This window comes from Dendrobates tinctorius, unplaced genomic scaffold (genome assembly GCF_039654945.1).
Source record: "Dendrobates tinctorius isolate UK_male_01 unplaced genomic scaffold, ASM3965494v1 ptg000281l, whole genome shotgun sequence".
NCBI classification, from domain to species: Eukaryota; Metazoa; Chordata; class Amphibia; order Anura; family Dendrobatidae; genus Dendrobates; species Dendrobates tinctorius.
This window is the reverse complement of record NW_027361948.1, coordinates 3,031,708-3,059,489: the sequence shown is the minus strand read 5'-3', so window position 1 is coordinate 3,059,489 and position 27,782 is coordinate 3,031,708. Positions and strand designations below refer to the sequence as shown.

At 39.8% G+C, this 27,782-nt stretch overlaps 1 protein-coding gene across 2 annotated transcripts in view; it reads left to right on the top strand.

The window, feature by feature from the left end:
• Positions 1-27,782, top strand: part of PLXNA4 (plexin A4) — a 1,025,959-nt gene that overhangs the window by 474,450 nt on the left and 523,727 nt on the right. For both annotated transcript variants that reach the window (XM_073559904.1, XM_073559905.1), the window contains exon 4: positions 17,991-18,122. In XM_073559904.1, the coding sequence (XP_073416005.1) occupies positions 17,991-18,122 (132 nt within the window). The remainder of the gene's footprint in view (positions 1-17,990; positions 18,123-27,782) is intronic.

The following is a 27,782-nucleotide window of genomic DNA, read 5'->3' as shown; positions in this document are numbered from 1 at the left end:
CCTTATTCTGATGAACTAATTGCTGACAGGCACTCTCATTCTTCTGAGCATTACTACGTTCTGTCTTCAGATCAGCATTCATCTGGTCAACCTGAAGTGTGGCCTTTCTCAGTGTGTCATTGGCTAATTCAATGTTGCCGTGTTCTTCCTCCACTTCTTCTTCAAGCTGAGCAAAGCGAGACTCTAACCGCCTCTTTTCTTCCAAAGCCAGAGCATCTTTATCACTGTTGTTGGCAATCACATCAGCCAGTTCATCTCTTTCCTGCTGTGCTTGCCTTTTAGCATGCTCTGCAGCAGCAAGCTTCTCTTGCATATGGATCATCTCTGCTTCCATACTCTCCAGTTTCTTCTTGTCTTCACTCTGTTCATGACTCTGGCCTGGCCGCTGTAAGTCTTCGTCCCATTTCTTCTCCTGCAGAAGGCCTCTTACAGTTTCTGTTAGTACTCCTACTTCTTCTCTGAGGCACTTATTCAGACCTTGCCACAATGCCAGGTGACCTTTGAGCTCAAAGACTTCTTTCTCTAGCTCATCTAGTCTGTGCTCCCTCTCTCTCAGAGCCACAGCCACCCCTAGAGTCTGAGTCATGCCAATCATCCAAGAGAACCCTCCAGTTACCCTCTGACTGTGTGTCCACTCCAGTCGTCTCATCTCCCAGCCCACCATCCGTCATGTCAGGAGAGGTCAGGTCCGTAAGTCGGGCAGATGTACCCCTTCTTCCGGTCACTTCTACAACTGACCTGTCCAGCTTAGCAGGTGTCACCGTCACCATGTCTGCTAACCCAACAGTAGGAACGTCTCCATCCTCCTGCCATATATCATCAAACAAGACAAAGTCCCGACCCCTCTCAAAGGTATGCACTAAGTTTGGTTGCATACTACCACCTTGACACTTAACCCCCTTTGTCATTTCCATCATGACTCTATCCACCTTATAGTTCACAATGACCCCGTGGTCGCAGCAAACTCTGATGTTTTTCTCAGTCAGAGATAAAACGAGCGGAGTTCCTGTCAGAGGCACTTGACTCTTTGAGTCCAGCCTATCAGAGACTCCTTCCCAGTGCAGCATCATGGTACACACCTGTGGCCCGTCGTTATCTGGAAAATACAGGCCGCACTCCTCAAAAGACATACACACACACTGTGGTTCCACAGACATGTCCACTGAGTTACCCAGTGCTGCCCCTTTTGCAAACTCGGCCCCTTTCTGGACCATCATCCCAATTTGAGCCACCGCCCCCCTCTGGGACTCCAGCCCTTTTTGGTTTACCATCTCAATTTAGGTCACAGCCCCCCTCTGGGACTCCACCCTCTTTTGGGCTACCACCCCAATTTGGGTCACCGCCCCCCCTCTGGGACTTCACCCCTTTTGGGCTACCACTCCAATTTCGGCCACCGCCCCCTTTCAGGATTTCCCCATGTCCGTTTTACCAGTCTTCTTAGACCGCAGTTCACACAACACAGTTTAATGTCTCTTACGATACCAAACAAGTCCTTGCTGGCACCACCACAGCTCCTGCTGTCACCGATCACCGACACCACCGGCTTCCGTTCACACACAGCTGCTGGTGTCACCTTCGTAACCCTGCCGAGTTACAGGAAGCCGCTTGTCCCCTTTGTAACCCCGCCGAGTTACAGCAAGCCGCTTGTCACCTTTGTGACTCCCACTGAGCCACCGCAGGCTGAGTTGAGAAAAGAAAAAAAAACACCACACAAAACTCACGTGTCCTGTCTGTGTGCTATTCAGGAAGTTCCGTCTCCGCCTGAGACTGTCCAACACACAGGGTGCTATTCAGGGAGCCGACCCTCCTACCAGGGTTTCCCAACACACTGGCCTCACCAGGTCCAGGGGCTCAGCGGGTGCTCTTCAAGGACATCCATCTCCTCCTGAGACTGCCCAACACTCACGCCTCACCAGGTCCAAGGTCATACCATGTGCTCCAGGGATCTGATTCTTCTCCCAGAACCTCCCAACATTGACCCTCCAGGACCTTGCTCACTGAACCTTTCAGGTACACAGTCTTTCCAACTGACCCAGGTCAGTACAACATGAACACCTGTCCTTTACTTGTGTTGGCTACACAGGTCCTCGGGTACCTCATATCCACAGAGGCACCCTATAGCAATCCACAGTCTCTTTCTTTGACCCCGGTCAGTACAACACGGCTTTCACGACCGTCACCTGCTGGCCGCGCAGGTTCTCGGACCCCTCTACCGCAGAGGTGTCCTATAAGTCTCTTACACTGACCTGCTGTCAGTATACAACATGGCTTTCACAACCGTTAGCCCTCCTGGCTCAGCGTTGCCAGCACTGCACCATGTGCTTTGGAAACCATTGCAAATTTTGCAGTCCTCTTCCATTGCTCCTAGCAACAAGACTACAATACTGCCCATAGCATTCTCCACCAAAAGTAAGGTAACACTGTCATTCGGGTAGGGGATACTCGTTTGGCAGCCAAATAATCACATCCAGCATGGGTTTTCCATAAAATAATAACAGTCCATGTGGTTTATTCATGCATCAAAACAATCAAAACAATAGAAAACAGCATAGCGTCCATGACAGAGCTTCACTCTGTTAGCCTGTGGTCACACAGGTTATGCCATACGCAGGCTCTCTTAGCCTCACAGTTATATCCCCTCTCCGGGTTTACCTCATGGCCATTTCACCACGCTGCAGATGTCCATTCCCTCCAGGGAACTATCAGGCACGTGCAGCCATTAACACAGCATTCACTTGCTGTCAGGAAGACAGCCCCATCTCTCTCAGACGGGACCTTCCAAAACGGACCAACCGGGTCCCTGCATTCACTCCATGTGACCTACCCTGGCCACCTTATATGGTCCGTAGCCACGTCCACCCGGTCACATGGCTTTGACCTTATCACAGGTCCTTCAACCACTCATGCACATTTTACAATAGCATTCTTAAACACACCCCCTGGGTGGGTTTGTAGGTAACTTGGCCTGCCCGTCTCACCAGCTAGCTGGAGACTTCTCCCTGACACATTGGAATGAAAGATCAGCTCTACTGATCAGCACATAAGCAAGCCTCCATCCCAAGGCTACCCACCTGGAGATACATAACGACCCTTTAGCACCCTGCTCCTGTTACCACTCTGGACAAGGCTATCCATTCGTCCTGGGACACCCACACAGCGCCCCTAACGGACACAGTGGTCACTACACCACAACATTTATCATTTATTTTTTATTTTAGTCCTCCTTTTTGAGTTCCAGTCCTTGTGACTTGGAATATAAGCTACATGGTGACACTAAAATAGTCTTATATCTTCATGTGACCAAACGACAGGGTTAGAGTGGATGTCATTTACAAGCCTTCATGAATGTGTTGGAAAATCCATACGACATAGCTGTAATTAATGGATAGTGGGAAAGAGCAGTGAAGGAGGTATGAAACGGATCACGGCAAGACTATGTGTGTGTGTAGTTAAGGTCAAAGCCAGACTACAGTATATATCAATTATGGTAGATAAGTAAAAAAAAGCTGCAATCACACATAAAGTGCCAAACAATTTTCAACGTTTAGCTGAAAAAAATAGCAGTAATAAAGAGGTGGTGTATAACAAGCTGCTACAACAGGCAACTAGAAATTACACACTGAAGCTTTAGTCTACCGCCTGGGCATTGGGACATCTCATATTGTAGCTTAGTAGTTATCAATATTAGTTTTTGCTTTACTAAAAGGAGAATTATTGCTATTGACTTAAACTTCCACATTACAGAACAGAAAGTACTACTATTGGCTTCTAATTTTTAATTGGTAGCTATTGAAATTCCAGTTTATAAAAAATATGACTTTAAAATGTATTTAAATTTGATGGTTACCTAGAAATATAAAGTTAATATTTAGGCAAAAACTTACTAGGACTCAGTAATCAGGCAACTAACTTCCTAAAATTACCTTACTCGGGGTCTCCTTTCTCCTGTATCTATTTGACAACTTGTCAAGATAACCAACAAATAAAGTTGCTCTGTGTAACGTTCTACAATGAAAACATGAAATATATGAAATATGAATTGCATTACTGCTCTAGAAAATTGGAAAAATTGAGAAAACTTAGCGCATAAATTGGCCAATTCATGTATACCTAGCAGCCACGATAAGATGATTCTCGTTGTTGGGAACCTGCCTGACCATCACTTCAAAACAGAAATCAGGTGCGTGCTTACTAAGAGTAGCCATCTCCATTTATAACCAACTCATAAAGTACCACTCTGTAGCGCTATACCATGCAAACATGAAATCCGAATTGCATTACTGCTCTAGAAAATTGGAAAAATTGAGAGTGATAACTTGTCCTTGTTAAGATAAGTCTATGTTCACATGTCTAGTAGATATTGAAAACGAAGAAAACGGAGTATCAACAAGCCACAATAAATGAATACACTTATAAATGTTATTGAAAAATCATAATAAAACAGATTAGACAAAATCCGTTTATGGATCCATTTTGAGATGACAAAAAAGGAAGTAAAATTATCTATTACAGGATCCATTTATTTTAATGAGGATGGAAAAGTCCTAAAATGTCTTTCGTTTGACTACAATACAGCTGTAATCCTTTTTTTAAGCTGGATCAAAAAATGTAGTCTGCACAATATTTTTTTTGGAGCCAAAATAACAGATTGCAACTGGATCCGTAGTTTGTTTTACATTGAAGTCTATGAGAAAGAGATGATGATGGATGGTCATCTGTTACCTCATGCATTAACAGACGCATTTTTAAGTTCTGTACTTGCTTCGAACGCTGGAGGTCTTCGGAGACACAGTTGTGCTCAAAAGTTTACATGCCCTGGCAGATTTGTTGCTTTCTTGGCCTTTTTTTCAGAGAATATGAATGATAACACCAAAACTTTTTCTCCACTCTGATGTTTTGGGTTGTCATTATGATTTAAAAAGAGAAAACACAGTAGTTGGACAATAAAACCATGAGTGGAGAAAAAGTTTTGGTGTTATCATTCATATTCTCTGAAAAAAGGCCAAGAAAGCAAAAATTCTACCGAGGTATGTAAACTTTTGAGAACAACTGTATCAGCAGTAAAAGTGGATCTATTAGAAATAGTACAAAAAATAGAAGAGTACATTCATTTTTGTAACAGAGACATCTTTTTTAATACTGGATCCATTACAGACGATGACAACTGGACACTTGAACACAGCCTAAAAACTTTTCTCTGGTAAAATATTAAGCTGGTAAAGGTTTTATTTTCAGTAAATACATTTATTATCTCTCTATATAATGGGTGAGAAATAATATTCTCTGTGAATCCAATTGCCAGGACCTTTACCATTTCTAAGATAAGGGGACCTCTTAATTCCTTTACATGAATGGTGTAGTGGTGTGACTGACAGAACGGCTGTCTCTATATCCCATTGAAGTGAATGAAGCAATGGTTGAAATCATGTACCACAGCTCCATTCAAATAGTTCTCAAACCTCCCTTCTAGGCATTAATGGAGATCCCACTTGTCATTCACCCAGCAATCAAATAGAACAAAGCCATTAATACTAGATCAGTCATAAAAATTGAGTTTTTCCAGTATTTGATCAGAATCCATATACAAAAAAGTGGTTACATCTTATTGGCCCAATAACAAATATTGATTAGCATTATTAGGGAACTACAAAAAGGCAATATAACCATTGCACTGGTTGAATCGTTCTGTGCATCATGCTACATCTTTATGCAATGTAAAGCAAAAGAAATTGGTGGTGAACCATTGATCAGAGGCACTGGATCAGCAGAGGATTAAAGCAATGTTCTTATACTGTAGCATTTTAGCCTATGATCAGTGGCTCAATGGGGGTTTATGTCTGAAACCCTGGAAAATGGGATTTGGACGTTTATGCTAACCATTGACAGTAACGATGCAGTCATAATGCTCTTTCGGACATTATTTTTGGCCTATACGACTATTTGAGGCAGGCTCCAAGTTGAAGTTGACTGTGTCTTAGTGCCCGCCTCAAATAGGTGTATAAATCCAAAATTATGTTCGACAGCACACACTGATTCTGCCTACAACTGTACAGTCAATGGCCCTGTCAGTGCATATACTCAAATCCTGTTGTCCAGGGCTTCGTGACAGAGCCATTGACCATAGGCTGAACACTCTATGAACATAGCGTAAAATATATCAGTTTTTAACTGATGCCAATATCAGATAAGAAAAACGCTTTAATCTCTTACAGGCAGGATAAAGATTTAATCAGAAAATTTCTAGATATTGCTCTATTGTAACAATTTTGATGCCTACGTTGTAGACTTTTGTTCCTTTTGGAAAATAGCAGGGAACAGGAGAATAGGAGGAATGTGAGATTGTGGGACTTGTTGCAATAAGTGCAAGTTACCTGCTGGAGTGTTATACTATGCACTGATTTATGATGCTATGTTCTTGAGCAGTCAGTGCCTAGGACAACTAAAAACACACATTTTTTTGTCAATTTTTTCACACGAACCGAGTGACAATATGAAAAAGATCGCAGCATTGACTATTCTCACCCATTGAATTCTAAGGGTGTGCCAGAAAAATCACATCTCATACGGAACATTCATACTGCATCCAATGTTTAGGAACACATAGACATTATTAATATAAGGAAATATATTTGATCATGGACATTTTAAATTGTTGATGTATACAAATGGATGCCACTCGGAAGGCAAATGGATGATAATATGGATGAAAATCGTCTGGATGAAAATAGAAATATTTCTCATACATTCATCTTGTGGTGTTTGAGTTACCCGGCCTTACTATGACAAGTTACAAAGTATCGGTGTGTTTATGGCACCTAGTGTATGAAAGCGAATAAGCTTTGAAGAGGAGACACCAAGTTCTTCAAAGAAACTGCTGCACATATTTTAGGGAAATTATCAAGGCTTCATGAGGTATGAATTGCTTCAAAAGTCTCTTATGGCAACAGTCAGCCATTAGGTGTAAGAAACTTTTCCTTGCAGTCTGCATCCGATAGGTGTATTCAATCTCCTGCCTTTGTACAATAGACACTTGTATTGTCTCTGAACTTCTGACCTTGCCTTGTCTGTCTCTGACCTCCTGTTGAAATCGCTTTGTCTCCAGTTACACTGACCGGGTTACTGCCGCTCCCTGACAGAGGATCTCTGCTGCAGCCAGAGTTCACTCTGTAACATATACTTCTCTGGCAATAAGGTGAAAGCATCAGGATATTAAACACTTTCTCCTGCAGAGTTAATTGATGCAAGTGTAAAATGTCACATTGCTATTAGCAGAATTATACATTAACTATGAAATGTTGACAACATACATTGCTTGTTGATATTGAAGTATAATGGGAATGGCCATTTAATGAGCGGATATCATTACTTCATTTGCCATCATTTGGCAGATGAAAAGAACGCACTGAATCTGCAAGCAAGAAACGTCTTGTTATTATTTATACATCTTTTATTTCTTACAAACTGTTTAGAAAATTAAAAGTGAAGGACAGCAAAGACTATCAAATGACTGCCGACTGGCAAATATGTTGTTGTTTTAAATGAACCTTTAGCTCAGTCTGTTTTGCCTGCATCACCTAGTGTAAAAGTTACACTTAATTTAAATCACCATAGAAAGTTGTTTTCTGCAGCTAGTAAATAGTGATGAATTATTTACTTGTTAAAAGGGTTGTTTATTATTATATAGCAGCCATTGGCTCGATCTCAAATTATGGCGACTTGATTGATTAATGCTCTGTAGGAAGATCGATCTTGTGCAAACCTAGATAGGTCAACCAGGATCTTCATTATCTTGATAGTATAAAGCCATTGGGTTGCTGGTCTTCCTGTTCACCTCATCCTTATTCTTCCTCTCAAGTGATTGCTCTCTTTGTATGATGTGTCCAAAGTAGGTGTAGTTTGTAGTTTCAAGTGACATGTCTGGCTTGATTTGTTCTAGAATTGATTTTTTTGTTCTTCTTGCCATCCATGGTATTGATAACATCCTTCTCCAGCACCAGATTTTGCAAGCATTGATTATTCTACTGTCTTGTTTCTTTATCGTCCAGGTTTTGCTACAGAAAAGACCAAACTATGATCAAGCTGTGTCTTTGTAGCCAGTGAAATGTTCCTTGATTTGGAGGCCTTGTCTGTGACTTCAATTCATTGTTGATTTGTCCATAGCTATAAGGTTGTACTGGATTAAAAAAAAACAAGGCTGTATTTTTCAAACAGAATCACATCTGGGTTCAGGCTGTGCATAGTACTGTAGCTCAGTCAATTTTACTTCAAAAGAGTTTAAATGAAACACTAAAATATCTATCAGTACGTTGTTCTATCTATCTGTCTATCCCATATCTATCTATCTATCTATCTAAAACACTTAAAATCAATGCATCGTGATAGTCACAAGTCAGTTAGAAGTTAATTGTACAGTCACGTAATGTAAAGTAAGATGTCAGTAGACTGAGATTCTTTTTGTTTCTCATTCACGTCTGTCTCTCCATTAATTAGCCCAGACTAGATTGTGACATCACATTTTCCTCCTAGTATAAATTTCCAAAGACAAGGGCAATGAGGGGGAAACATCACTCTAGTCTGCTGGCCTGGCTCTGAAGATGTCTTTTGTTTTGCGATTTGGATTGAGTGACTGAAACATGATCCCAATCCCACTGTACCATATAAAAGTATCACAGCAGCCTGAGAACACTTAGGAAACAATGTGAGCTATTACTTGTCTCTATATATGAGTAATAAACATAATTAATGCATAAAATATGCAATTTTGCACAACATAATTGTCTATATCGGTGCATATTAGCAAAGAAAACAAGGCCACTAGAGAAGCAACCTGCTTATAGTAGTGAAAATGCATAGATTGCTTGAGATTTCTTGGCCGTATTCCCATGTTATTAGCCATATATGTCAGAACATTTGTAAAGAAAAAAATCCATGCACAAGATAATATATTTATGGCTATGTTGTAGAATGTTACCTACAAGTATTACAATGTAGTACGCACGATTCTTTCTGTGATTGTGTGCTTAATAACTTTGAATGGTCATCTGCTCTAAACCAACTGCCCATGCCTATTATGGCTACATGGTAACTACAGCCTACCACAGGGGCGGATATACCATTTGTGTAATCTGTACCTCCACACATGGGCCGAGTGGGTAATTTCCCCTCCAAAGCAGGTGGAATTGTACATTATGATGAGCTATTGAGCTGTGAAGGGCCATATATTGTTCTAGCACAGGGACCCTCTTCTGTTTCTGTCCGCCACTGGCTTACCTGCACAATATATTTCCTACGTTCCTGCTATAGTAGAGTTGCTTACTTTCCCCTCCAGCTACTGTATATCTTTTGGAAATAAGTTTTGTAAAAGTTTTTACCTTCATTCTTAAAAAAACCTGATGTGCCTTAAACTAAGTAAAATGAGTGCATTCTCTAGGAAGTGCATGAAGAGCTTTGTCCCAATTTTGTAGCCTGGTGACATTCTCTAATTAACCCCTATGGTATTAGTCAAAGCATGGAGTACAGAAGCTTTTCCAATGTTCTCTAAATAAACTGAAGCAATGCCCCGTATTCTCCCACCTGTGACCTGCAGGGAAATGCAGCTCAGGAATCAAATGCTAAGACCAAAACAAGCCGAATACACAAAGGTTATGTGTAAAATATGTTACTCTTATATAGAAAGACAGGATTCTATATAAATATTTGCCAATGGCACAGACAGTTGTAAGACAACTCAGTGCTACTACAAGATTGTGATTGACATAGGATTTATTTAAGCTACAGCTACATTGTTATATCCAATTCTGTTTACTGGCCACCAGACAAATTGGATCTTATGTCTAAAATCTAGTTCAAGTGACTTAAGCTGTCCAATGCATTGATTGAGATGTTTGTAGAAGTTAGAAAATGTAAGTGGTCTATATTGATTGGTATATTTAGATCTTAATATTTTTATGTTCATTCATACACGGGACCTCAAATCTCTAATGATGGATGAGAGACATATAAGGAACAAAAAAGTTCAGTTAATGCTCCTTGAATGAAATTGCTAAAAATGCGGCATCATCCATTGTCGTCTGTTTCAAATGGATCCGGCAAAAAAAGGTCTTTTCTTGCCGAATCCGTTAGAAATAGGCAAAAACAGATGCGCATTAATGAATCCGTTGCCCATTGAGTCCAGTGTTAAAAAAAACAGATTTGGCAGAGATCAGTTTGTGAATAATGGACTAAAAGTTTTGTCAGCTCAACTGTTTTCCTAACGGATTTCTGATGGATCCGTTCTCTAACCGATCATTACTGGACATGTGAACATAGCCTGAAACGTAAGCCTTGACTCTAAGCCTGCAGGCAGAAATTCTGCATTTTCCCTTCATTTGTGAAGTTGACATTAGTTGGTTTAGAGGACATTTGCTGACTTGGGTCCCTTGACATCAAATATCTTTTTTTGTCTAAAATACAATCCTAAAGAGATAAGCTCTTTGCTAACAGTGGTTAAGCATAGACTACAAAAGGTTAGGAAGACTTCAGGAGATCTTTTTTTTTCCACAAGACTTGATATTTAATGATAGGTCACATTGTGCGGGTTATTTCAGTTTATGGGAGCTTTGGGTGATAGGATCACATTTAACCTTTCTTTTATTTGAGGTTGAGCAAAGGTTCCTTCATCCTTTTAATGCCCAAAGATAGATACAATTGTAAATCAATGTACTATATTTATTTGTCTTTGTGGAGTCTTCAAATGTCTGTTTTTACAATATGTATGAAACATATGTAGCCCATGTATATACGGTCCTGAACATGAAAAGACAGACTGATATAGTCACTATTGAATGTTGCTTTTTATAGTATTGCAATGATTTATATAGATCACAGAATTATTGATGCTGTTTCGTACCCCCCATATCATCTTACTAACAGTACATTACTTCTTTACACCCCAATGCTCCATATTGGCATAAGTAAGGCCATGATAAAAACACTAGGTCTTAAGTGAGATTGTGAACATTACCTGTGCTGATGATTCAACAACCTTGTAAATCTTCTATTGCCGAGCCATATTCTGCACATATAAGAAGATAAAGTTATATTACTCATTTGTATTTTAGCCAAAATGATCTTAAATGAGCATAATAATTCTTCTATAAAAGAATATCATGATAAGTGAAGAGAAGTATCATCATTCAAGGTGATGGATGTGATATGAAGAAAGGAATGAATACTGATACTTAATCCAAAACGGTAATGGGAGCTATAACTTCATGAGTTCATTCTTTAGAGTTGTAAGATAGAAGCCATACTATTCAATTGTTTCTGAATATGAGAATACTTTGGACAAAATAACCTTAGAAGACTTTCTGCATAGCAATCTCAGGCTGAAAAGGAAAATTGGGCATAATGTTTGAATCAATAGTGAAGGAAAATGGAACTGAAATCAATGGAACAGCATGAATTCATCATCATAATAATAATGTTCTGACATTAGGTTAGAAAACAGTTGTTTCTACTTGTTCAATATTCACCTGCTCTGGTAAATGTGACTGGCCAATAGCCATACAATTAGCAATATGGATATTTTTATGTAACTAATTAACTTCACTTCAAGCTAAAAGATTCTAATTAGTTGGGTTAGGGTTCATTCAGGCACCTGTTTTTCACATACGAGTACTATCTCTGTTTTTCACGGAAAGAACATATACCTATTATAGTCTATAGGGTTGTACACATGTCAGTGTATTTTTGCGAACCATGTGGTTGACACCAAAGCACGGAGACTAGAGATGAGTGAACCAGAACTGTAATGTTCGGGTTCATTCCGGACATTTAGTTTCCGGTGCTGTACTTTGAATACAGACTTCTCTTGCCATTTTACAGTTTCGAAGTGCAAGGAGGAGCGTGAGAGATTTTCCAGCTCCAAAGTTCAGGTTCCTATTGATTTTTATGGTGTTCAGAATCAGATTCAAGTTCAGGTACAGTTCTGGTACCCGAATTGAACTTTGGACTAAAGTTGGTTGAACCCGACGAACCCAAACTTCCACAGTTCCGCTCATCCCTAACAGAGGCATGTACAATACTGTTCTGGTTAATGACTCAAACTCGCCAATACAAGTGGATGGGTCTGCGAAAAAAAATTGAAAGCACTGGAATGATATGTGCTGCTTGATTTCATTGTTTGTTTGATAAGAGAAGTTTGAGAAAACTTATCGCATGCAAAAAAAATCTAATGGAACCCTCATGATAAAAACTGTCTGTAGCGTAGACCCACTTCTTGTCATGATCCAGGTTTGATCTGACAGTTTTAAATGCACAAGTGAACTTTATTTCCTTTGGCTGCGTGCCAAAGTGTGGTGTTTGCCCCGGTGGCCATTAGAATTATTGCACTGTGGTGTCGTTTGTTCTAAGTTGCCCCGGTGGTGGTGAGCGGTAGTGCACTTTAGTTTCTTTGGTTTGTGCACGTAATTATAATGCAGGTGTGAATGCTCTATAAAAGAGTGTCATGTGTATCAATCACGGTGGGTGATAGGTCTTCAGTTACAAGCAAGCCTGGGTGAAGGATGGGCCTGAACGTGAGTCCTGGGCAGCCCAGCCAGAGTGGACGAGTGGCAGCTATGGAGTCTGCAGGGAGTGCTGGCATGGATTGGTGGAGTCCAACAATGGGGTCTGCAAGAAGGGCTTGCATGGCGTTGTGGAGTCGCAGTTTATGGTGTCAGCAGGAAGTGCTTGCATGGCTTGGTGGAGTGGTGACTATGGTGAGAGTTGCACTCAGCATGCTGGACTTGGTTGCTGAAAGCTGGACTCAAGCATGCTGGACTTATTGGCAGAAAAGTTGGACTCAAGCATGCTGGACTTTTTGGCAGAAGCTTGACTCATCTTTGGGACTCTGATTACTGGACAGCTGCAACTGGTGGTGGACTCTACTCCAAGGCTGCACTATGTTGATGGATCCGGGTGGAGGAGAAGATGCATGCAGGTGGTGGGCTCTGTTGCTGGGAGCGTAACTAACAGAGCAAAGCTAAGTGATGTTCCCCTGTTTTGTCACTTTTCCTTATGTGTGTTTATTGCAGTGGTGGGATTAGTTTCCGCACTGACCAATTCCCTACTGAGGGTTTAGGTGCAGGGCGAGTCAGGGTTTTAAGGTTCCTGTGCATCGCCCGGTGTGGAACTGGCATAGGGAACGATAGGAGTGTAGAGACACTGACTCAGGGGAGTTCAGGAGGTCTCCAACTCCCCGTTTCCCTATCGCAGGGCCCTCCGTTGTTAATGTTACCCAGGTTTCCCTTATTATTTAAATTCGCCTTACTGGAGGCGAGGTTTCCAGTTTTACGTATTATGTGTATTACCTAAATTTGCATGTTGGAGGCGGCGTATCCAGCTGCATGTCTTATTATTTAAATTCGCCCCACTAGAGGCGGTGTATCCAGGGTCACGTGTGTCATATGGGTTCGCCTTGCGGTACTCTCTGTGTCCAGACACACGTGACCATGACACTTCTGCTACTCAGCAGGATATAGGGGCTGGCTTTTCTAAACCATTCTGGCCTTGTTTTTAAATTGTCAAAGTGAACATCCCACCTAAGCCTCACTCATCTCAAAACCACCATATTCAGGTTTGGCTACTTTTAATATCGCTCTAGAGGCTTGTCTAACGTCTGATCACATCTTCACTGTGTTTAGCCAGACGTTTTTATAAATGGAACTGACGTGAAATGGGCAAGGTGAAATTTTTATGTTAGATTTTGCAGCACATTTTTAGACATGAAAGGTTGAACTACTCTTATGTCTATTTGTGTGTTCTATAGACTACTTGGTAACAAGTGTCCACTTAATTGAACACATTGTTTATTTGTCTTTTGTTTCCTTATCTTTGACATGCAAACAATTAAATAAAAGTGGAAATACCCATTCATTTTTTCCTGAAAGAACATTGTGAAGCATGAGCGCTGATATGTCACAATACCTCCTAATCTCTGTCTTAAATGACATATGATAAGGAGGGTTCTTTGATGCATAAATACAAACAAAGGGAATTATTGACATTAAAGGACTGCTATCAGTTCCCACTCTGGAGTTCAATTACAAGAAAATAGACAGTTAGAACTGTTAACTTTTTCAGTGGCCTTTTCCATCATGGCACATTTAATGAACAGCCATATTAACCTTTTACCAATGCCTGAAATAGCTATAAAACAGCAATTCTACTTAGTCAAGAGATTTTGTAGGTGGAATGCTCATTTATGAAAAGTTTGCAATGTCTGTCTGTCTTTTTTTTTTTATATAGAATGAATCCATATTAATAAAGCAATGGTGTGCCGCTTTAGCAACCTCTATATTATTTCTTAAATAATGAATACATTTTCAAGCATACTAACAAATGTCTTTGAATAATACATTTCAAAAATTCTAATAAAAATATTAAAAACAGACACTTTAACGATTAAGGGGGAATTCATGTAGACTGATGTTTTATATTTCAGTCTTGAGGGTTATTCCAAGTTCTGAAATGGGTAAAATTGCAAAGTGCATATAAAAACTTTGCAATTTGCCTCTTAAAAGTACTCTCTCTTCTGTAGAACAGATCAATTTTTAATATTTTAGTATCTAGCTTTTTGCATAGGTTTCCGGCCACCCTGCAATCTCAGATATTACCTAGGTAAGGAGCGCGGGTAGATAGCCAGCTCTTCGCTTTAGCGCCTGCTTGCACCACTCTGAAGCAGGCCGAAACACTAGATCTGTCCATCTTCTGTTACCCTGAGTTTTTCTATGCTGCAGTTTGGACCAGCAATATAACTATGACCATGGTCTGAGCTGTCAGTCATCAGGATGTACTGCCCCCAGCAACAAGGAAGCCAGGAGGCAGAGGAGCAGTGGCTTCTGAAGATGTAATATGAGAAAAACAGTAATTTCTACTATAATTTATGAATTGTTGTTTTTCTACTTCAGCTTTCTTGTGAAAGATGGTTATCGCATCCCTGCCACCTCCTCCAAGTTTCTTAAGTACTTCAATTTAAGCTGCTACAGTAGCATTTTAAGAAAAAAAGGATACGGCAAGAAGAGTTAACTTTGTTTTTTTCTAAATGTTCCCATATACAGTATGTTGTCTCTGTGCTGCCAATATATTACAATGGAGAGGCAGCACACAAGCTTGACCATCAGTCCATACATCTCCTCTTCAGTGCCAAGGTATTGGTGAGGAGGATTGGATGACTTGAAAACTATATCTATCATGATTTAAATTGTCAGTGCAATTTCAGAACAACTTTTGACATGTCATAAAGAACATCAGAAGTTTTGATCGGCGAGGGTCTGGATGCTGAGACCCTCCCTCACACACTTATACCTAAAAGTAGTAGAAGAGGAGCTCAGCAGAGTACTGCTAGCTGACATGTAAGACTTTCTTCATATTATTGAGCTCATTTCCAGCCTGAGAGGAGAGTAGTGCTTACCTGAGCATTTCTGCTCCTACCTTTATCGATCACTCGGGTCTAACTGCCTGGACCCTACTTTGCAAGCATTTTGCCATGTTTTTATGGCTTCATTTATTTTTTGCAATAAGTTACTCTGTAAATCATAAACTTATGGTTATGACAATATATGAAGAACGCACACTAACACATTAGGGTTTTGAAACATTCTTCTATACGTTAATCTCAGTTTTGTCATTTCTTAGCATATTTCTCCTAAATCATGCTGCTGCTTCCCAATGGACTTCAGGAACCACTCCGCCTACCTCCAGCTTTGTACCTTTTATATGAAGGGTACCTTTATCATGGACTTCAGAAGGAACGTTTGTCTATTGTCCATCTGATATTGGGATCAGCCGAAATACAAAGCTGTGTCTGGCAGCCGTGAAGCGGTTTTCAGGTTAAAGACCCAAGTCAAGTCGACTAGAGGCAACTTGAGAACACAAAGCTAGACGTAGAGCAGATGTTCTCTCAATAGGCATCTTACAGTCTGTCCTGCTTTGATAAAGCTTTCAGTGTTTCTCACCTGCTTACATAGCTTCTAGTTTTCAGATAGCGTTTCACATTTCTGTTACTGCGTGTGCAGCACAATTTTAAACCACATCATATTTAATGTTAAGACATGTTTGGCTTGTACTTTGAGAAATGCTGCAAAAGTAATATACTTTATTCTGAATTAAGATGTTAAGACTGCCGGTCTTGAAAGTAAGGCTAAAATAAGTTTAAAGGATGGTGTAAAAACAAGCAGAAATTCACTCTTTTTTGGTCTTGTTTATTGTGAAAGCAAAAGAGATAATGATTGATTGAGAAAGATTACATGAATGTCAGCAATATTTATCTAAAAGTGTGCATCTGTGTCTATGCGTGTGTGTGTATGTAAGGAAGTGAAATATGATGTTTTCTTGTTCCCTTCCTCAGAGTTGTCCCTCCTATGTTACTATGTATATATTGCTGTATTATAGTGTTTCTGATTAATGTCTGCAGTACTGCTACATAGAAATATGTATTACCACCAGTCTTTAATGGTATTGCCACATATACGTGTTACCATTGTGTGTTGAATAATATTATGTGTCTGCTGTCTATGTATAGTTAGTGTAAGACCAGGGGCCTCCAAACTTAGTGACTGATAAACTTGTGTTTGGGGCGAAACAGACTGAAGGAAATGTCATTATAGCGAGGTCAGGCCTGGAAGGAACTGGGAAGCAGTCTAAGACGGTCCGGTCCGGGCGTGTACTGCACAGAAGTGGCAACAAACAAGGGAAAGATGTGGAAGCAAGCAAATGTGATGATGTTCCAACTGTGGGTGTAACGTGTGAAATCCTAAGTAAAGAAAGTGTTAAAGTTGTCTCAGACTGTATCTTCATTGATGGAGGTCGCCTAGAAGAGGGACCATTATGGCCTGGGAAGTTCCCAGGTGAAGTGAATCTGGAGATGCAGGTATGCCGAGGAGAAGAGTATTTTTTCATGTGGGGAAAGGACTGAACATAGCTGCTACAGTAATACAGGTCATGACTACAATCTTGTCCCTCCCTTACATGTGCACATTTGTGTACATGTGTGTGCATGTGTATGTGTGCGTGTACACGCATGTGTGTGCTTGTGCCCTTTACTCTGCTGATCGGTCTTTAGAGAATCCTTTCTTAGCTGAACAAAATACTTTATGGATTCCAAGTGACTCCAAGCCAACTAAATAATAATCATTTTAATTTGTATAGTTCTCGACTTATCAATGGGCAAGTCATCTTTTTTGTTATGCCTGGATCTGTCTTTGTGTTTTCACCACAAGAATTTCACGGGCCATTTCATTGTGTAACCTGCTGTCAATCAAACAGCTTTACCTGCTGAGATCTATTTGTATGACTTTCAATTTTTGCTCTTTATAAACTGATCAGGGACTAGGAGACATTTTTGGCAAGTTAAGCTTTTAAAAGTGCTGACAACTTATTTTGGCATTAAAAAGTGAGTGACCTCTGTAACTCTTAAGAGTCAATATGGATATGACAGAAACTTTCATTATTCAGCACAAGGAGAGCTAATCTAGACTTGGTGCAGTGAAAATGCAGTACATATTGCAGTACCTATTAAATATTCTAAAAGTGTTATCAGGTTTAATTTATGTACCTAATATATTATATTGTAGATGACAATGTTCTAAGAAGGATCAGTGTCTTCTCTCGGCGATCACAAAATGTCTTAATTTCTTACACAAAGTCTACAAGTATATAAAGGAATAAGGTGTGCACAGTCCCTGGCCACTGTAATTGAGGGTTAACTATTCCGTGCTTTAGGAGCGTTACATGCCTTAGGTGACAATAATTCTGTTATCTGATATTTAACAACAAAATGAAATATATATATTTATTTCCAATGTTGATAATGGCACTGTGTTTTGTGTTGAATATCATTACAATAATTATTATAATCATTCTCTATGAATAGAAACCTGTTTTGCTACCAAGCAACATTATTAAAATATTAACCTTATCATTATTGCTTTTCATATTATACTAAACCACATTTGTCTTTTTGATTTCAGATTCGAGTCGATGGCCCCATCAGTGGAGCGGTACAGTATGAAACCATCCAGGTGGTAGAGTCTGGCCCTGTTTTAAGAGATATGGCCTTTACAAAGAACGAAGAACAGCTTTTTGTCATGTCGGAGAAGCAGGTTGGTTCTTTTATATATGATTCTGTGGAAGCTTTGTTTCAGTTAAAATTTTAGAAGTGGATTGCCAATAGTTTAAAAAAAAGCCTAAAAGGAGTTCTGGATTAATAAAAATGATCCTCTGGTCAGTATTGTCATGTTTTTTGGCCAGGATGAAGAGGAATTGCAAAGATTGTCTTTCCCTCTAGGAGACTTGTCCTGTCCAACATTATATTGACAGCCTTTTTAGTTAAATGGTACTTTATAATGCTTAATTTTGTCAGGTGGCAGCTTTATAGCGAAAATTGAAAATTACACTTGAGGTTCATTTACACTGCATGATTTTCTGAACATGCTGTCGATCATCCAACAAATGAACAAAATGCAAATTCATCTGGGAATTGATCTTTTTTTGTGCTGCAAAAAAAATCACGTTACTTGGCAGCAGATCATTCTGTGTAAACAGGACCTGTGCTGCCGAGCACAATGGCAGTCTATCTGCATTGAAAGGCCTATTACACATCTGATGTTGAGTGGCCATTGAATGGTCGCTTACTGGCAAGAATGTTGACAGTTGGCATTAGTTTACCTTTGCACATCGCGCAGTGTAAACAGTGCCTTACTGCTGGGGTTCCGAGCAGATAGATGCTAATCACTTGGGTCTCTACTAGTCAATAACTGAAAATCTGGTTCTTGTTAAGCAACAATGAGGACATAGAACACAAACCCTTTATCATGAGGCAAAACCAATACCCTCATTAGATCCTTTAGGCCACGTGCACACGTTGAGTGTTTGGTGAGCTTTTTTGAGCAGTATTTGTAAATCAAAACCAGGAGAGGGCAAAAAATACAGAAGTGGGGACGTGTTTCTATTCTACATTTCCTCTGATTGTTCCATTTCAGGTTTTGGCTTACAAATACTGAGGTTAAAAAAAACTCACCAAATACTCAACATGTGCACGTGGCCTAAAAGAAAACATCTTACCTAGAAAAGTATCACAAACATGACGACATTTACCCAGTGATGACCTGTAAGCCTCGTGTTTCTTTTACATGTCTTTTGTAGTTGAATTGTCCTTTGCCAGATGCCTGTGGTTAAACAAAACATAACACCATGTGCTCTGGGAAATGTAAAGCTGGCAAGGTTCCAGTCATGCCTTCTGTACCAGGACATAAACACATGGTTTTGCTCCCATCATCTGCTTAAAACTTCAAATAAACATGACAGCTGATCTCCGAGCACCAAAAGAGTCGCCCTTGATAGAAGTTGATTGTTAGGACATCTATGACCTACCAGTATTGGCAGGTTCAACTGCAGTGTAGAGAACTGCATTTCTGAATTTTGTGGACACTACTGCTAATGAGATTTTCAGAGCATATGTTCAGTAGGCTATTTCCTAATACACAATGTAGTCTGATTATCCTGCGAGAGCAACAACTCTTCAAGCATTGCCATGGTTACTACATGAAGTCTGGTGAAAGGAACCATGAGGTGTCAGGAACGGGAAGGACACGGTGGTGTGAACAGTGGGGAAATGTAGCTGTATGTGTTGTATCCAAAGAAGTTTTAAAATTAATGAGGACCTCAGAGTGAAATAATTACTGTTCTGTATTCTGGCTTATGTTTCATTTTCTCTTGATAATTAAGAATGAAGGGACCTTTACTACCTGTGATATACAAAGTGCATTGATGGCTCACAGTGAGCACGTTCTGCACATGATCAAAGAAAAATTGTTGTTAGTGATTTGGATACAGCATTAAATACTCCAAAAGCAAATTCATAATTTCTAATGTTTTTATCCAATTTTGAAGTTAAGCCATTTTTTGTTTTTGTTTCAATTATAGCAAAGTATTTTAATTATTTTTTCCCAGAGGCATTTTATTAAAACCTCACAATTTGGAGACTATCATACCTGAAAATGAAAAACTGCTTGGGTGACTGTTTTCGTCTTCATGCTAGGTGTAAAAATATAGATTCTAAAACTGAAATTTGACAATCTGTTAATTAGACTGAATGCACTGTGAATTAAAGAAGGGAATGTGTGATACATCTAGGAAGATCATTTTGAATATATTATCTGATTTTACCACAAATTGCAGAGCCAAAGACATGTTGTAATTGATTGTAAATTATAAAGTGTTACTAGTAGAGTTGAGCGACTTTGGTCGGATCGGGTTTCGTGAAACCCGAATGAAACAAAATAAGTTTCAGATGAAACTTGTCCGACTAGAGCAAAAAAAGTCGGAGTTTCGTCCGACTTTTATTTCCCATTGACTTGCATTGGGGTCGGGTTTCGGACGAAACTCCGACTTTGTTTTGCTCTAGTCGGACGAGTTTCATCTGAAACTTATTTTGTTTCATTCGGGTTTCACGAAACCCGATCCGACCAAAGTCGCTCAACTCTAGTTACTAGTAATTTGGAGAAAGAATGTTGGTGACTCGGTAAAATGATGATGGTGCTGTTTTATCAAACCTGACATTCTAGAACTTGGTGCTTTGCATTGAATGTCCACCATTTCCTTTTTTGAAGTCCAACATTTTTATTAATTTCTAAAGATATATTTATTGCAATCAATACACCAATTTTCTGATATAGAACTTGAAATTCTCAAATATTCATCTACATGAGCTGATCGGCAAAAAAGTATTCTGATAAATGCTCATTCCCAATTAGGTTGATTAAACATGCCACCGACCATTGGTCAATGAATGTGCAAAATATTTGTTCATAGAATGATGAAATAATTGATGCCAGCATGGAAATTGTCACTGTCAGCTTTATCCCATTCTTACATTGGACAATGAGCTGCTGGCAGCGACGTTTCCATGCTAGCACCAATTATTTCAGCAGTCCACAATTGCATTAATAATCATTCTGTCCCTATCAGTTTGCATGACAAATACGAACAGGCTATTAAATGAGTGTCTATCGATTTGTTTATAGTCGAACAGGATTTGTTAAGTACCAAAATCAGAAGCAGAGTTTGTGTTAGGGATGGTGGAATGCACTAAATAATAAATAATAGTAAGTGCATTCGCCGCCCGGGGTCCACTGTGCAGAGGTGTTACGCTGATGCTACGTAATGGCAGACGCTCAATATGGCGGTATAACGCACGCGGGTTGAACGTCACCTGATTTGCGCTGGGCGGACTCTGTTGCTTCACAGAGGCACCGAAGCGTTAAACATAACTGCTGAGCCTGTTGAACTCACAGAGCTCAGCGGAATGCACGCACGGTATATGGTCACAGGACTCTGGCCAAAGACACAGGGTCAGTGTCCCTCTAGACATACCGTGCGTGCAGCATCGCAACTGCGGATGCCAATAAGTACTGCTGACTGCAGCATGGCAACAGACACTGCCGCTGTACGACAATGCCCGGTAGCAGGCACACTGTCAGACGCTAGTACCGTGGATGATATGCACTGTGGCCTGTAGCTTGTCACTGACTGGCGCTGACTCTATCACTAGTTCCCTATCCACACACGTAATATCAGAGGGAGGGGAATCTTAATGAGTCATTTGCAAGTCCATGCATCCGTCATCATTCACACGGGTAGTAACTAGTGTCTATACTAGCGCATGGCCGAGCGGCCATGCGAACCTTTTATAGCCGAGACCTTCCGGAAGCTTCCAGATCCCTGAGATGGACCAATCAGATCTGGAGAAGGACCTGTGCATGTGACTCCTGATCTCCAATGGGAGATCGTCTCGTGAGCATGCTCAGTGGAGTGACGGAAGGACTTAGCCTCTGGAGTGGCTTGCTGCTGAGCAGCCTGCGTTACTATTGCTGGCCCAGAGGTGGCAGCAACAGCCAGACCCACAGAACTGGTCTGAGCAGGCTCCTCTGCGGTCGATGGAGAATGGGAGACCGCTGAATGCAAGGCTCTGGATTCTCGCTGTGCAGCTGCCGGAACCCGACGCCTAGCAGTTTGTTTACTACCAGAGAAGAGGATTGATTAAGGCCAAAAATGTAATGTTCAAGGGGGAGACATTCCATTTAGAGAAGCATTCCTCCTGTCAAAGTTTTTATTCTCTTAATATATTGCAGTCATCATGTTAGATAGCAATGTGCACTTACAATTGCTCATTTTGCCTTTCTACCAAGCTAATTCTTCTCTTTTTTTCTGCTTTGTTTTGAAACAGGAAGTATCTTGTCCCTACATTTATCATTCCCCTCTTCTATTCCAGCTGTTCCCTTCTCCCCACTGCCCAGGTATCCAAGAGCTTTTTTAAATTGAATGTCTCGCTGTTGAACATTATGTTTTTGACCTTATTCAGTCCTCTTCCCAGGACATTTGCAGTGACTTATGACTCATACAGGGAAAATTGATCTCCTATTTCTACATAGAGCTTAGAAGGATTTAGGTAGTCATTTTTAATAACGTGATGTCATAGACCTCATGAAAAAAATGGGTACAAAGGCCAAATGAGCAATTGTATGTACACAGTGCCATATAATATGATGACTGCAATATATTTACCCTTGTCAGGCATACCTCTGTCGCTCCCAAATTCAGGCGCAGTGTGTCTGATAGGCACAGGTTATAAAACCACCTATAATATCTAATTATCTCAATTATCTCAGGACTCTAAAAGGTAACCAGTGACCTTCGTAGGGATGTTTTAAAAAAGAGTACACAAAATCTGATGACAAAAAAAATTAATAACCATAAACATATTAAAACAAAAAGTACCACATTTCTCAACTACTACCAAATAGTCTTCAGTTTTTATGACATGCAGTGCCTTGCAAAAGTATTCGGCCCACTTGGAACTTTTCAACCTTTTCCCACATATAATGCTTCAGACATAAAGATACCAAATGTAAATTTTTGGCCATGAATCAACAAGTGGGACACAATTGTGAAGTTGAACAAAATGTTTTGGTTATTTTAAATTTTTGTGGAAATTCAAAAACTGAAAAGTGGGGCGTGCAATATTATTCAGCCCCTTTACTTTCAGTGCAGCAAACTCACTCCAGAAGTTCATTGTGGATCTCTGAATGATCCAGTGTTGTCCGAAATCACTAATGATGATAAATATAATCCACCTGTGTGTAATCAAGTCTCCGTATAAATGCACCTGCTCTGTGATAGCCTCAGGGTTTTGATTGAAGCACAGAGAGCATTATGATGACCAAGGCACACAACAAGCAGGTCCGTGATACTGTTGTGGAGAAGTTTAAAGCCAGATTTGGATACAAAATGATTTCCAAAGCTTTAAACATCCCAAGGAGCACTGTGCAACTGATCATATTGAAATGGAAGGAGTATCATACCACTGCAAATCTACCAAGACCCAGCCGTCCCTCTAAACTTTCATCTCTATCAAGGAGAACACTGATCAGAGATGCTGCCAAGAGGCCCATGATCTCTCTGGATGAACTGCAGAGATCTACAGCTGAGGTGGGACAGTCTGTCCATAGGACAACAATCAGTCGCACACTGCACAAATCTGGCCTTTATGGAAGAGTAGCAAGAAGAAAGCCATTTCTCAAAGATATCCATAAAAAGTGTTGTTTAAAGTTTGTAACAAGCCACCTGGGAGACACACCAAACATGTGGAAGAAGGTGCTCTGGTCAGATGTCACCAAAATCGAACTTTTTGGCAACAATGCCAAACGATATGTTTGGTGTAAAGGCAACACAGCTCATCACCCTGAACACACCATCCTCACTGTCAAACGTGGTGGTGGCAGCATCATGGTTTGGGCCTGCTTTTCTTCAGCAGGGACAGGGAAGATGGTTAAAATTGATGGGAAGATGGATGGAGCCAAATACAGGACCATTCTTGACGAAAACCTGTTGGAGTCTGCAAAAGACCTGAGCCTGGGAAGGAGATTTGTCTTCCAACAAGACAATGATCCCAAACATAAAGCAAAATCTACAATGGAATGGTTCACAAATAAACATATCCAGGTGTTAGAATGGCCAAGTCAAAGTCCAGACCTGAATCCAATCGAGAATCTGTGGAAAGAGCTGAAAACTGCTGTTCAAAAACGATCTCCATCAACCCTCACTGAGCTCGAGCTGTTTGCCAAGGAAGAATGGGCAAGAATTTCAGTCTCTAAATGTACAAAACTGATAGGGACATATCCCAAGCGACTAGCAGCTGTAATCGCAGCAAAAGGTGGCGCAACAAAGTATTAAGTTAAAGGGGCCGAATAATATTTCACGCCCCACTTTTCAGTTTTTGAATTTCCACAAAAATTTAAAATAACCAATAAATTTCATTCAACTTCACAATTGTGTTCCACTTGTTGTTGATTCTTCACCAAAAATTTACATTTGATATCTTTATGTTTGAGTCATGATAAAGGTTGAAAAGTTCAAGTGGGCCGAATACTTTCACAAGGCACTGTAGCTATTACTAAACATTAAAATTAGGGAAAAAACTTAATGGCAATGCACATTTTTAGTATACCGTATTTTGCCGATTATACGAGGCACCGGACCATAAGACACACCCCAAGATTTGGGGTGGAAAATAATAATTTTTCTTTTTTGTAAAATAAAATGGTGGTGCATCTATATTCCCTGTTAATGGTAGCTTTCTTGGGGATAGCTGCAGTGGAGCGGGGTCACAGGCAGCAGCGTCGCTGCCCCCCAGTACGTAGCTCACTTCAGATTATAAGATGCACGCATCCTTATATTCCTCCCAAATTTGGAGGGAAAAAGTGCTTCTTATAATCGGAAAAATATCATATTTATCTTAAAATATTAGAGCATATTTTTACTTTATGAAAATATACCTGTGCACAGCCATATAGCATCTAAAATATTTCTCATGAATCCATGGTCCTAGAACACTGTTGTGTTGTGTAATTGACTTAAAGTTTTGAAGTTAAAAAAACACAGTAAGCCATGCAATTTTCCATATTCTTGAAAAAGCAATAATATTAAAAGATTCTTGTTATGGTTTTATTTTATAGATGGCACACAATTTACTAATAGATGTGAATTAGTGATGCTCCCATAATTATGTATTGTTTAAACAAATACATTACTAGGGCTACTGGGTTCACAAAATTTATCTAGGTGAGTATTAATTTCTGAAGAGTATGAAGCTTTGACAGATAGATCCTTCTTAACCTTTACTCTTGATTGGATCCATTCCAAGATAAGTGGCATAAATAAGATCACCAACTTTTAAAAGAAAAAAGATATTGATTTTGCGATAATCTGTTGTTTCATGCATATGATACATGTAGCCACTTGTGGGATTTCATGTAAATGTCAACCTGTTTAGGGTTTTTCTAGAATTCAACAATAATGTATTGAATTTGCATTGTGGGAAATTATGGTTAAAATTGATCTGTCATCAGATTTTACAGTAGAAATAGAATACATTATTAAATAGGTCTCTTAGACCTGATAAGAATTCTCCAAGTTAGAATGGCTGCATAATCCTTTATGAAAATGTACCTAATTTTCCTCCCCCCTAACCTTATTGACAGCTCTTCAGTGTCCCTGTCCTTCCTGATGCTGAGGTCTCACACTGCTCAGTACAAGCTGCAGTTGTCAGTCAAGCTGAGTTGGCAAAGACTCATGAGCTCTTTAATTCTATAGCTGAACTCATAAAATGTTCATCTTAATATGAGCATTATACAGCCAATATGAAATTAAACATTGAAGTAAATACACCAGCTTCATTAGACCTAAGATTATTAATGTATATTTCTTCAACTGTGAAATTTGGTGACAAATCCCCTTTAACAAATGATGCGGAAAAGCTAAGGATGGATGCAGATCCACATGTGAGCCTATATGGCATATCTGTTTAAGAAAATCAATTATGTGTTGAGTACACTTTAAAATATGTCCTTGTCCTCAAGTAAGTAGTCTTTAAGTGGGTTTTATCAATGCAAGACAGAGAAATGACAATTATATAGAGTACACCTAAACTTATAGGTTAATCTGTGTACAGAAGCATAGGTCCCTTGCATTAACTAATATTGTTGCAGTAGAGTATTGTGCAAGTAGCAAAGAACCTACGGTACTTCTCCATATCATTTTTCCCATCTTTGGAGATTTTTTTTATGCTGAACTTGAACTGTATTGTCTGGAAACAAATTTCTAGCCACACAGCGAGAATTGTCATTTCTATTCTTCCCTTGTTATGTTATGGGTTCATGTCATAGATAAGTGTCCAAGATAAGCAGGCATTTCCCCGGCAGAATCCTAGAAACTAATCAGCTTTGACATTGTTTGTTCTGCCCTCAGGATCAGTTGATGTTCCAGATAGTTGTATAAAGTAAAAATAAAATGTATGTACGGTAACTATTTTTGAGAAAATTTACTGCTAAACCTCAGGGAAGAACAGCAGTAACAATTGAAACTTTCATAACGTCTTTAATATTCTTCTTTAATTGTTAATATTGAAATAGTGAAGTATTCAACGCCGATAAGAACATGTGTAAGTCATCGGTAGCCAAACTGCGTAACAAGGAGCTCTTTCATGTGTACGGTATGTTATGATGTTCAGCCCAGCAAATTGAGAGAGTCAAATGAGTGTCTATCACCATCTGCTTGTCTTCCCAGCTGGTTTACAAATTTCTGATTCTTTATTCTCTGGACTGGGTACAGCTACAGAAGTCATAATCACAATCAACCGAAACCAAATCTAACTTGTGACTACATTTACTCAACAGTTGAAAAAGTGCCACCCCACAATGCCATTTGTTCTGAGAAAACCATCTAGCCTTTTTATTTGCTGATAAAGTATCTGCCATTCTATTGCTACGTTTTGTGGTAGGGCATTCCACTGTCTGATTACTCTAACTGTAAAGAACCCTTTCCTATTTAGATGCCAGAATTGCCTTTTCTACACTTGTAATGAAGGTTCCCTAGTCCTTTATAAGGTGCATAGAATGAATAAATCGTGCCAGTTCTTTGTATTGACCACATAGTTTTATAAATGTAAATGGGACCATTCCCGAGGCATTATTTTCTGAGCTAAACAAGTCCATCATGTTTCATAAACTAATTGCCGGCCGTTGAACTGACACGAGTTTTCCAATATCTTTTAGAATTTGGAGCCCAATACTAGATCCCAAATACAAGATGTGACCATTTTGTTTTTAATCACTTTCATTTTAGTCCCATCCACAAAGCCATTAATAAAGAGATTTAAAATAATTGGGCCTAGTAAAGAGCTTTGTGGTCCCCAGTGCTGACTTTATTCCATTTAAAAAATGTTTCATTTACAAAGACTATCTGTTTACTGTCACATAACCAGTTTTTTTACCCATCTACCCCCTAGTCCCTTCTTCTGAAGCTTCAGTACAAGGCTGATGGATGGTTCAACTTTAAATGTCTTGTAATGTCCAGATATAACACATCGGCACCATCATGAACATCCACTTATCTCCTCAAAAATCTAGTTAGACACAACTTGTCTTTCATGAATCCGTGCTGGTTGTCAGTCTAAGGACCCCGTCACAAATAGCGACTCACCAGCAATCCCATCAACGATATGAACTTGTCAGGATTCACGAGCGATCAGCACCAGCGATGATGAGCACGGGCGTTGCTGTGTAGATTAGATACCATCGTGCTGATGCAGGGAGCTGGTAACCAAGGTAAACATCGGGTTTCTAAGCGCCGCGCGGTGAGATCGCTGTTGCGTCACAAAACTTGATGATGGTCTATGGATCGCTGTGTGTGACAGGGGGCTTAGT